At 47.9% G+C, this 13,151-nt stretch overlaps 4 protein-coding genes across 4 annotated transcripts; 1 reads left to right on the top strand and 3 right to left on the bottom strand.

Annotated features, from left to right (window-relative positions):
- Positions 1-161: 161 nt before the first annotated feature.
- On the bottom strand, positions 162-1,465 carry EV420DRAFT_1490394 (uncharacterized protein; the record flags this gene model as incomplete). The annotated part of the gene is made up of 7 exons (XM_060470705.1): positions 162-238; positions 348-409; positions 477-494; positions 558-590; positions 665-876; positions 988-1,114; positions 1,167-1,465. 7 exons carry the CDS (start codon positions 1,463-1,465, stop codon positions 162-164), a joined length of 828 nt encoding a protein of 275 aa, XP_060321329.1.
- A 794-nt stretch (positions 1,466-2,259) lies between these two features.
- On the top strand, positions 2,260-4,784 carry EV420DRAFT_744210 (uncharacterized protein). The gene is made up of 21 exons (XM_060483302.1): positions 2,260-2,760; positions 2,810-2,888; positions 2,942-2,955; positions 3,010-3,054; positions 3,106-3,147; positions 3,199-3,208; positions 3,260-3,277; positions 3,329-3,354; positions 3,410-3,435; positions 3,495-3,529; positions 3,582-3,606; positions 3,654-3,665; positions 3,718-3,773; positions 3,824-3,924; positions 3,972-4,031; positions 4,089-4,116; positions 4,177-4,234; positions 4,283-4,307; positions 4,364-4,475; positions 4,537-4,593; positions 4,651-4,784. Exons 1-21 carry the CDS (start codon positions 2,684-2,686, stop codon positions 4,717-4,719), a joined length of 975 nt encoding a protein of 324 aa, XP_060321328.1. The 5' UTR covers positions 2,260-2,683; the 3' UTR covers positions 4,720-4,784.
- A 341-nt stretch (positions 4,785-5,125) lies between these two features.
- EV420DRAFT_1608183 (uncharacterized protein) lies at positions 5,126-8,781 on the bottom strand (the record flags this gene model as incomplete). Its single annotated transcript, XM_060475050.1, has 10 exons — positions 5,126-5,852; positions 5,902-6,027; positions 6,086-6,097; positions 6,150-6,270; positions 6,322-6,468; positions 6,522-6,809; positions 6,862-7,938; positions 7,998-8,251; positions 8,301-8,357; positions 8,416-8,781. Coding segments are annotated over 10 exons (2,792 nt in total), but the record flags the coding sequence as incomplete, so codon positions are not given.
- A 312-nt stretch (positions 8,782-9,093) lies between these two features.
- EV420DRAFT_1632862 (putative beta-lactamase) lies at positions 9,094-11,288 on the bottom strand. Its single transcript, XM_060476177.1, has 13 exons — positions 11,187-11,288; positions 10,846-11,139; positions 10,632-10,797; positions 10,455-10,582; positions 10,283-10,402; positions 10,158-10,233; positions 10,067-10,110; positions 9,817-9,970; positions 9,758-9,779; positions 9,649-9,699; positions 9,517-9,609; positions 9,418-9,466; positions 9,094-9,365 (listed from the first exon to the last, which is right to left on the bottom strand). The coding sequence occupies exons 2-13, from the start codon at positions 10,898-10,900 to the stop codon at positions 9,241-9,243; spliced, it is 1,083 nt and encodes a 360-aa protein (XP_060321326.1). The 5' UTR covers positions 10,901-11,139; positions 11,187-11,288; the 3' UTR covers positions 9,094-9,240.
- Between the last annotated feature and the right edge of the window lie 1,863 nt (positions 11,289-13,151).

Below are 13,151 nucleotides of genomic sequence, written 5' to 3'. Positions count from 1 at the left end.
TCAAATCAGTATTCTTAGATTGACTTAACAAGGCATGGTATTCCATCAACGGTCCTTCGAGATTCGGCAAACTAAACCTTGACGCATTCCCCGCTTCAGTTTAATTATAGCAACTTTCGGCGATGGCTAGAAAAGAGACTGTGTTGAGCAATGGGTACGACTCAGTAACTGACACCAACGTCACAATAGTTGATTTCCACTGGGACTCTAACGAAACAGTAGCCACGGTATGATGATGCTGAAGATGAAGGTCAGGTAGGAAACTCAGAAATTGCCCTACTAAACATACAGAATAGTCATAAACAGCAAGAACCAGAAGTCCTTGTTGGTGCGCCGACCTTGCTTACGATGGAAGGTGCTTTGGTGTTCGAATGCATAGTCATCATCACCGAGGAAAACGAAGACCCAGCTAGAAATGAGTATTGGTCATTTTAGATATCCGATCTGTACCCACCCATCAAAGGTTATAAACATACTGAAATACAACGCCAGTCCTGTGGAACATAAGCAGAAAATGAATCAGAGAAGGGACGGGAAGGAGAAAAGGTGGCTCTCACCATCCAATGAACCGATGGTGGCGCTCGAACACGCTGACAGATAATTAATAATTAGAAGGTGTAACGACATCAAACTGAAGCCCTTACTTATGAGAGTATTTCCTCACCAGGGCATAGCGGACAGCATGGCAAAACCAACCGCCAAATTCGTCAAAACGCCAAATGCGAGAATGGCGCCGTTGAGACTGAGGCGCTCATGGAAGATCAAGCTGCACTTGAAGATCAACCACATAACGGCCGAAATGGCGCATCCAGAATGAATCCCGCCGACATGTTGTAACGCCGACGAGATGCCAAGGCGGAACCACAGCGGTGGCCACTAAGGAGGCTATTAGCAACGTTCATTTCATGAGGGATAGATCGGCCGTACTTTTGCAAACGCGCTGCACAGGACAAGATATAGAAACCTAGTGAACAGTTCCGTCCGTACCAAAACAGAAAACAAGAGATTCCCAAGGATCCAGGCGCCCGTGTAGTTACGAGGATATTCCCAAGCATGAGTAGCAGCGCAAATGAGCGAAATGAAGTTGAACAAAAAAGCGACGGTGAAAAAGCGCCTGCAAGGGAAACCTGAGTTTAGATTACGAGATTTTTTTTTTTGCCACCCACCGATATGTATTATACCACAACCGGAATTTGACCCAACTGCTAACCCGTTTTTTGGTCTGTCTGCGAATGAGGGCCAGCTCATTCGGCGACAGTTCTTTCGACGGAAGTGTAAGAGCGATCGTTTCGAACTTGGCGTGAGGTAGAGGGGGAAGAGGTAAGCACGGATGTGGCAGAGGACCCTTACTACAGGAGTCCTGACTGACTATAGATGGTCGTGAACTCTGGAGAGTAAGGGGAACTGCATAACACTCCTCTGCGATGCCCTTCTCAGCATCGTCGACGGAACAATCGGACGGCATGAAGCTAAAGAATGTGGTTGGAAAGAAAGTGAATGAATATGACCCTTGGTTCGACGTCCGATTTAAATAACGTCGTCATTTTCCGGTTAAAGTGGTCTGTCAGGGACAATTACGAAGTATTGGGAAACAGCCCTTTACATCTGTCACTCCAGACTCGGCGTCCAGACCAATTTTCCCACGTGGACGGCGCTCTTTAGAGGATTGTTATCGGCGTTTCTATGGTTATTTGGTTGTTAGACCACCGAGGCTACCGATGTAATCGAGGAAAACAGGATGGTACAGTAATGATCGTTCGCTGAAGATTAGACTGAGATTGTTTTTCATTGTTGTATTAGTGGGCATCCGACAGCCACGCGTTCGACCTTCAGCTTCAGTTATCACCGTATACTTTTTCCTTAGCTATCGATACTATTCTTTGTAAACCTTGATTGATGTACCGACGGCCGTCAGTAGTCGCAACAAAAACATCCGAAAGAGTGGAAGCAACTTGAATCAGATCAGGTCCACAGGCACATGAAGAGACACTTATTGCTCCGAAAATGATTTCTATAGCGAACGAAATGGAGGCCGATCCGCTGAAAGTCGGCGATAACCAAAAAATGGTTCGGGTCCGCCAACAGATTGTCGGATAGCTGGTATGCTGTGTATTACACATGTATACACAGGTACTGAAGGAACTGCGGGACTGCAACTCACCGAATATATTCCAAGAGTATGGACGGCCCATTGCTTACTGTAGAGGAAACATGCGAGGTCGACAAGTGGAACTCCTGAGCGAACTTCGGATCTGAGATCTGCAGTTCAATCCGGCTTTACCGGGCCGGGTCGGGCTCTTGACCTGTTCTCAACCATTATCATGCCAAGTTTTTCGCAAGAACAGCAGTCCTGAGAAATCCCTCGATTTTGGTCCTCGATGGATAATACAGTTGGGTAACTCTTGCGTCTAATATGAGGGTGGAGCCGTACGCCTATTCATGGTATCTTTCGTCATCTATCGGCATACTTAGGCTATGTTACCATTTCTTCTCTGGGGCTCTCGGAGCTTAGCTGTTCCTCTTGGTCCGATAGTTCTCACGCGATAAAGTTACTTGGCGTGGCTCTTCTTACAATGTGCTGTAGCTCCCGGGAAGCTCGATTAATTTTCACAGCCCATAACATCCGGTATAAAGACTGCCTTCATCTGTATTCACATCGATATTCTTTTTCTCTTCTCCTGCCATGGCGGTAGTACATCGGACCAAAAGCGAAGAGATAGCCCTTGGAATGACCCTTCTTGGTTCAATCTTCTCCTCAATGTAGGTCCTCGACCTCACAACTATGCACCTCACATCTAATACTATCCAGCCTGTATGGAATCTCCCTGTCCCAGACATACACGTATTATAAGCGTTTCCCCAAGGATGCCTTGTCGATTAAGTACATGGTAAGACTTTGTGTATGTCCATCATCCGTTCCTGGTTCACAGTAAATGTGTAGGTTGTTATCATGACGTATGTCAACAATTTTTTAACATCGTATTCTTTGTCCATCTAACAAGCGCAAAGGATTATCGATGCAGCATCTGTCGTTTTCATGGCTCACGCCTGTTGGTAAGTCTTAACTAACTACTGTCTTTCAATATGCACCTAAATAAACTGTAGGTATTATTTCGTGACTACGGGACCTTTCCATCTTTATGTCTGGTCTGTGGATATTAGATCCGTCCCATTTCTCTTACTTAATTCAATGGTTAGGAGCCTCAATGTAAGAGTAGTCACCCGATGCTCAAATCAGTTTTTCATTCTTCAAGTTCAGGCAGAACTTGCATTTTCTGTGCGTCACTTTATTTTTGCAACTTGGGGGATAGTCGCTGACGCTTCGAAGATGTTGATATCAGGTCTTTCAGAAGGGTACGCCTTAAATGCTGCCGTGACTACACACGTCATTGATGAATGGCGACAACAGATTCCTTGCATATCGTGTCTGGTTACGTCAGTCTTCGCCAAAAAACCCCGAGATCCTGAATTTACTGAGATCTTAACTATTATAGTAAGCGGGCGCCGGACGCTCTTGACATTGGTTTTGGTGAGCTTTCTGCCAGGTGATTGTGATTGTGACTAGAACCTACCTCAAACAGCTTTGTTTGGCCCTCGTGCACTTAGGTACGCTGTTGACGCTTGCGATGAGTAAAATGCTAAGTTGCATACAGTAAGCGGCGAAGGTGCGCCCCGGATTTAACAGCTTAATTCCCACCAACCATTGCATGCGCACAGTCGCAGCGGGTCAATCTTTAGCTTTGCACCAGCTTGCGAGATTCGGTAGCGTGAAGGTATTTGAAAGCAACGCTCGGCATCCTGTTAACTGACACTTGTCCGGAAGGTACCACATGTTATACGCCTTGGAAGCGCCGCTCTCTGCGACACCAGTTTGGCAATCTCATTATGCTACTTTTTGCATCAGAAACGCACGGGTTACAAGCAGTAATTAAAATGCTAGCTTCCGCCGACCTTCATTCATGCCCTTCCAGAACGGACGAGATCATCGATCGTTTAATGATATTTTCTATTAACACCGGGCTGCTAACAAGGTAGCAATCGAAAGCTGCTATGCCGTTTCATCGCCCTGACTATATGATACCCCTTAGCTTTGCTTCAGTGGCCGGCCTTATCACGGTGAGCTCGTCTACCACAACTTCGCACTAATCACGGAACTCTATAACAAAATGCATGCAGTACCTTGTGGTTCCCAAGACATGGGTTTATCTCGCTCTGTGTTTCTTGATCAGTCGGCGTGCGTACATCATTTTTCCGTTCGGAGAAAATTAACCGTTGAGTGTAGTATATGCAAATACTTTTCTGTCCTCGTAAGTTGACATTTTTCCAAAAGGCCAGCAATTTTTTTTTTACTTACTAAAATCAGTTTGAACACTCGGCATATACTACGAACAGCCTCAGATGAGGCAGAAGAATCGCCGGCTATGCCACGGTTTCGCTCGCGCATTTCTCCACGGGCTTTGCTTGCCAGGGAAAAGGTATGCCAGAGCCCTGGTTCTGCGATTAACACTACTCACTCCGTCCTCATCGTTTGTATAGCCGCCTACTCAACTTGATATATTTATAGTGACTGAGACGATTAGTGATGCCTCTAAGGTAAGCCCAGGAAATTACTTGGCCTCGATGGTCGAGACATTGATAAAACTTTACCAGGATGGGGGCCTGGAATACCAAGGCTCCATGCCAAATGCTAGTTGCTCCGCAAGCTTGAATCATTATTGACTTGATTGTATAACCAGAAGTGCAGATCCGTAGTTTACCCGAATATCACATGCGTTAATGACCACTTTCCGAGGATTTCTGCTCACTACGAAAAAGGCTCGGTAAAGCGTTGTTAGGAACAAAGCGCCGTGTAAGGAACGGTCACGTGCCTAACGAGTGAGGAAACCAAGAGTTCCTGAAGCCTTAAAAGGCGCCAAAGGCGCCATAGGTCCTCGTGGAACCGTACTTAGTCGGTGTGGTATGTGAGCTCCCAATTCTGAATCATTCCGAATGTTTAGGCCAGATAAGTTCCAGCGTACACAATGAACATCGCTGCAAGTTCGAAACTGTTGAACTCTACTTGTCTCTCATGGATGGATATGGTTTTTTCGGTGGGCTTGCTGTCGCACATCGTTTTTTCTTTTTTCGGAAGACAGACTTCGGGGAATTCTCATTAGCCACAGCTGAACGGGATGTAGAATTATTGCTTCTCTCGGGTGGATAACATATAAAACGATAAGTACTATTCCACAATTTTGAATTGAATTGAACATAAGGGAGGATGTATGGGCTACATAACAAGAACAGAGCGTGTCAACAATGCAGGGTAATCGTAAACAAGGAAAGCGGATAACAGGGTTGGAAAGCAAGGCAGGTAGCAGTGGACAGCGGCAGGTTCCAGGAGGTTAAGAATTACGAGTATTCATAAAGAATTAACTGAACGGGAAGAAAGAACGTTAACGTCGGATCGTGGGAGGTTCTTGTCAAACAGCTGAGAGGGATGCATGATGAAGGATGGAAAGGTCATAATCAACGCAAACTGGAGCTAGAGAGTCTCTCCGCAAGTGCTTGCACCAAATTGGCTTCAACACCAAACTCTCGAGCAAGGTCGTCGATCTGACCATCACTTTGGACTGCAACGAGCTGTCCATCTTCACTTGGCAGTGATGCAGGGCGCTCATCGTTAGAATTCGCGGCAGAGGGTGAAGCAATAGTGATGCTACTTGGGGTACGGTAACCTCTTTCGGCTTCGCCGTCTTCGTCTTCGATATCAGCGTCTGAGTTATACGAGGACAAGGAGTTGCATTCAGACGTTGAGGACACCTGAACTTCAAGCGCTTCAGATATTTTGCTTATCTGTTGCGATGTGAAGGCTGCGAAAGTGTCAAATGAATCGTCAAACGTATTAGATAACAACCGTACCTTGACAAGACGTGGCAGTTTTAACGACTTGTTCCAGCAAGACGGCACTCGACTCTATAGGGGCATCTTTATCTTGAAGGTCTTCCTTCTCTTGTACGATGCGGCTTAATAAGACTTGTACGGCAGCTACAGAAGGGAACATCAAAAAAGACAGGCAAAGACACTTATCGGCATCGTCACTTACAATAGGTGACATCTGAAACAAGGCGTTAGAAACTGGGTGTTGATAATAGGTAAGAATATCTTACCATATAACATGTCCCTCAGTCCTACTGACCAGAAGACGCGGCTGTCGACATCGGCAGGGAATTTACTGAGGACGCTAATAAGCGAGTGGAAGGGCAAGGAGGGCACTTTTAGGAAGTGTGCCTAAATGCCATGTTAGCAGCTACGTTCATGCAGGTACAAGAAAATTATTACATCTGGGGACCGAATGAGGTACAAGAGGGCAGAGACTTCAGCGTCCGTCATAAGCCCATATTCCAAGGCACTGATGACACGGTCATTATTCAATCCCGCAAGTGATGGATGAGAACCATCGAATGCACCGCGCCACGATGGGAACAACTATCGGGAAAACATCAGAGTTAGTTTCAAGGGAAAGAACGGCAGAAACCAACAGCAGCCATCAATTCCTCCTGGGAACTTCGGGTAACAGTGACGCCTCTGGCCCTTCGTCCCTTGCCAAGGACGCTTCCTCGACCTCTACCAGCTCCGACCCTAGAGCTCATATCTCCTCTTACCCTGGAAGACGATGATGTCTCGCCACGAAGAATAGCGGCAGCAATCTCTTCACATTGAACTTCGACAAAAGCATGACTCATGGTCTTGCCTTTGCGATCTAATAGGACATGGCTGCGCTCAACTGGTTGCTGTAACCAAGCCGAAATGCTCGGTGGCGTAATATCCTAGTCATTCAAAATTTAGGTTCGGCTCGTCCAAAGGAACAAGATGGCATACCCAGGGAACATTGTCAATGCGCAAAACAACGTGGTCTTTCAACATATTTTGTTGTCTGGGGCTTTCACTATGATTACGAGAGCGTCGTCGGGTCGCAGGCGGAGGAGTGCTCGCCCTAACGTCATCGTTTCGGAAAAACGCTTGACCTCCAAATTCGAATGCACTTTCCAGGCCTCCCGTAAAGCTGGCGCTTACTGCGCTGCCAGGAGAAGAGAATAGGGGGTCCATGAAGCTTTTGCCTCTACCAACGAATTCGTCATCGCTGCCCGACCTCTGATCATGGTTGCTCTCAACTGAGCTGAAGGACCGACGATCAACTTTTGACTTTTTCTCCGCAGGACCAGACCCGCTGATCAGCTTGAAGTCCTCTACGCCGTTTTTGCAGACAGCGCATTCCATATCCTTTTCCCCTACAATGTTGAGCGCGCTAGTTAAACAAGCCGAACATAATGGATGGTTACAGGGCACAAGGATAGCCAAACGAGGTGGGTTATGACGCGAGCAAACTGAACACGATACGGGATTGCTCTGTGGTTCAGGAACGGGGGTCTTCACAGGCATTTGGTAGGATCCTTGGATAGACGAACTCGATTGGGCGACAGGCAGAGGCATAGAAACGTGGCCAGGTTCCGGATTAGCGATGGTGCGAGAGACTCCAATAGTGGGAAGGGAATGCTCCTGATAGGGCGGTAATCGACGTGCATACGGATATTGATTGCGATATTGCTGGAAGTGCTGTTCCACGCTTTGTGCGATACTGTTGTTCAGCCCAGTGCCAGTCCCGACACCGCCAGCGGCATTGAAAGGATCAGAAAAGTTTGGTTGGCCGTATACAGGCATCATTGGGGCAGGAGGTGGCGCATTATTAGGGGGGAGATATGTGGCGTAATCCTGCTGGTATTGCTGTTGTATATCGTCGTGGCGTGGCAAGAAGTGTTCATGGATTCGAGAGGTTTCGATTTCGAGTTGATAGTCATAATCATAATCGTGCTCAACGTCATTTTCGTCGATATCAAACAAATCCAATGAAAGGTCTAGATTCGTGGATGAGGCCATTTTCTGAGGCGTGTTGGAGACCTGTGTTTCATATCAACTGATGTAAGTCAAGGGTCTAGTGCAACAAAGAAAGAACGTACGACGCCGAAAGCCTCGCGCCTCCTCGTATGCGCTGGATCAGTCAGACTGCCCCTCAGTTTGAGCTGGCGTGCTAAATTACGATTGGGCGGAGGTGTTGCCATCACGGTGCTTTTCAGAGAGGGATTGTTTTTGTGAATAAGGGGAGAGGTTGGAATCATTCGCTGGCCTCGGTTCATCGCAGGAGACGCAGGCGCTTGAGAAGTCGACAAAGCGCGACGCCGCTGATTGGACAGAAAGGGCGGGGGTAGGAGGGCTAAAGAATATATCAGCCATAATGAAAAGCGCAGAACGCTTGGACGCGCCTTCTTCGGCTGTGACAAAGCCAGAATCTTGGGCATCACAGAACGACATATCGGTGACTATATGCGTTATAATTTAGCATAACTGATGCAAAAAGAACACGGTTGATCTGCCCACCATCGTCATCAATGAATTGCGACGCGTCGCAGGTCGATACCTTGATGCCATTTTTACTAGCGCAAGATCGCCAGTTCCGAGCGAGATCAGCGAGGCTCTGATCCCTGGATACGTTGGGAGATGAAGAATAAGATTTTGCGACCTGAGGAGAGGAGAAAGGGAGGTGCTTTAAGCCAGCAGGAAAGTTTCTGACGCTGGCTGGGGTCGTCAATGCTGGGGAAGGGTTCGAGGACGCAAAAGAACGCAGGCTCAGGGGCGTGTACGGTGTTGCAGGCGATGATGGAGAGCGAAGATGGGAATAAGAGAGCGAATGAGAATGAAAATGAGCAGGGCGGTTCGCGCGTTGGGGAGTCGAGGGAGTCATTGCTAAGGTAAAGAAACAAGCGTGGATCTGATCAACAAAACGGGGACAAAGAGTGACAACGCGATTCGTCACGTCACGTGGTATCACGGCCGTGTGTTCGACGCGTCTTATTTCCAGCCTGGCAAGCCGCTTTAGACGCGTCCAACAAACGTCCAACAGAAATATGTTGTATTAGAGTGGTGAGTTTTACCTGGAGTTTCATCCAGCATTAAACAATTTGTATGAATACCATTATGAAGTATTTTCCAGATAGAATTTCTGCCGGATGTAGTTAGCAAATACCACCGCTTTGTGGTCGCCCTGAATCCCCGCCACCACGCCGCCAGGCACTTGTTCCAAGATGAGTGTCCTCAAATCGCGCAATGTGTATCATGGTGATAAATCGGACGCTATGAAGCCATTCAAATTTCTTGGGTTCGTGGGTAAGGAAAGAAGAGCATGTCATTCCACGAAGTCTACTGTTATTCGTTGAAACCCAGAGCTTTTCTCACCCAATACCCTACCATTTGTCGCGCAATATTCGGGGATGACCAGTTTCTGCTTGGATGCACCCTGTTAGTCAACAATATCATGGATGTATTCAACGCTACAGATCACAATTAGCTCCGTAAGCTGGGTCCGAAGCAGAAAAGTCGTACGACGATTAATCACCATGCTCGTCCCCGTAAACCCCATGTGCCTCGCCGTCTGGAGGCTTTGCATAGGTCCTGAGAAGTAATCAGTCCATGTTCATGCACTGGGAAAGCTGTGTTGTAGTCCGTGAAGATTTTATCCACGCTTTGTGGCTTCAGTATCCTGACACCTCCGTACTCCCTGTTGTTCAGGATCATCTAACAGAAAAAGCCCATATCCTTTGCGGTGGAGAAGACTCCGGCGTGGCCAGAGACTCCGTCAAGGCTCCAAGCATTCTCGTCATGTACCTTCACACAATCTTTATGTAAGTCGAGATACAATTCAAGAGAAGCCGGGAGTACGAACTGTTCCCCAAACGGGCTGAGGCCTGAGGTTCCGAGGTTCCTCGAACAGCAGCCTGAAACTCTGTTGCGGCTATCCTAGAAGTGTCAAGGGCGAGATTCCCCGGATTGAAGAAAATGTCGGATATTCTTAAAGGACCAGTGAAATCTCGCTCCAGAAGTGTGCCAAACGTCAGTCCAGTCACAATCTCTAAAACAATTTGCATCGTCATGAGGCCTACATGGTATGCGTATGAATTGAATGCATGATGGTAAAGGAAAGACGCGCTGAGGTCAGAATAGAGACATGTGGTACCTGGCTAATTCAGGAGACCTTGCGTGATTATCGCTTGCCGGCGTGCATTGTAGCTTGCATACCTGTAATGCATTTTATCTCTACTAACCTTTGAAATTGTGCTGCCTACCCAGTCCATAAAGGAGGAGCAGGATCGGCATCAAATCCCGCTGTGTGCGTAAGGAGTTGTAGAATGGTGACGTCTTCTTTCCATTCACTCTACAAAGATAGTAAGGAAACAGCATACCTGTTAACGTCCGCTAGCCAGCAAATTGGGAATATATGTTGAAACCGTGCAGTCAAGGCCAATAGCACCGTGCTCCAGCTGCTGCAACGCCAGTATAGTTGTGAAGAGTTTGGAGAGTGAAGCTACCACTGTAAAAGCCGACGAAGAAGAAAAAACCCAATAGGTAACATCAATACAAACAATCGTAGATGGTACCCAATTTTGCAGATATCTTCTCCAGATTCTCCAGCTCAGAACCGTTCTCATTAGCATACCTGATAACTTCGCCGACTGCAAAATGGGACACGATTGTGCTCTGATACCCGATCCTGACGCAGTTCAGATAATGGCTGATGGAGACAAGTGGGAGCGAATCACATCACGGTCGCTCCGGGATATACGGGATGTATCTCATTGTACGTAGCAGAAGAGTAGTTTTCTGGGATCAGATGTGCCGATATCTTTTTCTCAGGTTGAACAAACGACCAGGATATCATCCCAACCGACCCGGGCGTGCCATATTTTAGAACCTTGCCCGACACAACTGCACAGGAGATAGTGAGATAGTATATTGATTTGTGTAAAATCATACGATGGGACCTGCAAGACAATGCCAGCACATTCACAACGAGATCAAATAAGATCATCTTCAATGCTAGGCGGCCCGAGTGACCAGCCTACTAAGCTGATTGTTTGAACCCAAGTAGTACTATCTCATAAATCGATACCGTGACCATCTCGGAAGTACTACAGTGTGGATCCATAAGGGTTGCTGCGGTAGAGGACCTGAGAGAAGCTGGCCGGCCGGATGCTCTCCTGTGAACGATAGGCCTAGGATAAGAGATATAGCCACGATTATCAGTGACGATTCTAGACCCGGCGGTCACTGCCATGTACTTATCAGAAGAGCGCTACACCGAAACCAAGACCTACTTGTAGTGTGTATGGCGCTAGGCAAGACTGGATAGCGCTTGATACTACTGCCGATTTTTTTGAGAAGCGGCCAGATCGGCCCGGTCTTCGACTAGAACTTGTTGGGCAAGAAGTCGGAAGTCGGTCTTCGTCTTGCCAACCAACACTTTACGTCACCCTGGCTTCGAGAAATTACTGTGATACGAACTTCTCTTCGCCACATCACCGGTACACAGTACATTACTAGTGAGTACCTGTTACGTAATGAAGACGTGTGGGTACTGTGACATCACTGTACGATACCGAAGCAAGGCCCGAGATGCCATGTCGGCATCCTTGGCGTCGTAAGTAAATACTGGTAAATATTAACTGTCACGATTTTGCGCCCATCCCACCTGAGCCCGCTTGGCGTGTTGCTATCTGACCAATAAACTTTGCAAGAACGCGATCGATCCCGCTTAAGAAGCCTTCCACCCGAAAAGTCCGAATACCGCTTCCTGGAATTTCTTTGCCCGTCGCTAGGTTTTTTTTTTGTTACATCGCCCGCTGCCATCGCACAAGTGTAAATTTTACTTTCTTTATCGTTTATTCCTTCAGTTTTGTAGCATCCATAAAGTGCCATGACACCGCTAAATACCCTTTATCCCGCCCCTAAATCCGTTCGATGTTCTTCCCATAGGTATGGTATTCGGGGTGTGCATAAAACGGTGACAATTGAATTCGAACGATATTTACAAGCAAATAGAATTATTTGAAACAACGTTCGTGCCCTCAAACCTATGACAGAGAGTTAAATAATATCAGCAGAAGAAATTGTGCTCGGTCGCATTCGGTGCATGCCGAACAACGATCAAACGGTTCGTCACTGTTTGCGTCGTCTTCAACCACCACCTGGGTGCCCTCGAGCCCTGCCAAAATCGTGAGTTTCTTTATTTTCTATCCTTACATGTAATCTTATTGAATATTCAATAGCAGATGCAACCAGGACGATGGCGATCTCACCTCAGATGCCCCCACCGCTGCAATCCACACTCCACGCAATGACCACCTCATCCGTGCTCCCAACGTTACGGTTTTACTTTCCATTTCCCTCCCACGATGCCGCTGCCGCCATTGATGATGACCATAATCCCTGATCGAGATCCCTGGCATCCTCACGCCTTTGTCATCCCCACCCCCATCCAGTACCCCCACATCGACATCGACACTAATCGCTGCCGTGCATCACTTCTGTACACCACGATGGTGTGGATAACGTCGGGGGATTTAACATCGGCTGCCATCTTGGGGTGGGAGATGCCCTGAAATGCCTGAGGAGGACGTCATCGAGCAGGACAACGGCGACGATGACACCAGAGGCATGGGCAGTGTGAACGTGATGCAAGACTTCGGTAGAGGGCATGGCATGGCTGTGGGACACAGGAGGCAACAGGGATGCTGGGAAGGCATAGGAGAGAACGACGACGACCCACAGGATGACGACGACGATGACGACGGGGGTGTCAGGGGAGGTCAGATAATGAAGGAGGGGCATGTCATATGGTAAGGAAGGGTTGTGAGATAGAGGGGAGGAGGTTGGGACACGCAGTGGGTAAGAAGGGTATGAGCGGGAGGGGCGGGATAATGATCGTGGTATCGACATCCAACGACAGAAGCGATGGCAACGCCTCTTCGGGAGTCAACACTACTCCCATATGCACGACGGACGATGCCAAAATGACGATGATGCAAGCCCCGACGGACCCGCCGCTGCCACCCCAGCCCAAAACCAACATGGGCTCCTACCATCTGCTCCAGTCCTCCAATAACCCCCACCTTCATTCATCCCCCATTTTCGACATGGGGGAACACGTTCCTCAGATCCATTTTGCCTAACGAAGACGTCGTCGCCCCCCATGGCCCGCCCACCCCGCATCCTGCATCCTGCCCGTCCCATGCACCGTACGACCACTATTGGATCTCTACCCCCATTTTCGACACAGGGGA

This window comes from Desarmillaria tabescens, assembly GCF_030435595.1.
Source record: "Desarmillaria tabescens strain CCBAS 213 chromosome Unknown EV420scaffold_356, whole genome shotgun sequence".
Classification (NCBI taxonomy): Eukaryota; Fungi; Basidiomycota; class Agaricomycetes; order Agaricales; family Physalacriaceae; genus Desarmillaria; species Desarmillaria tabescens.
This window is presented reverse-complemented; position numbering and strand designations above follow the sequence as displayed.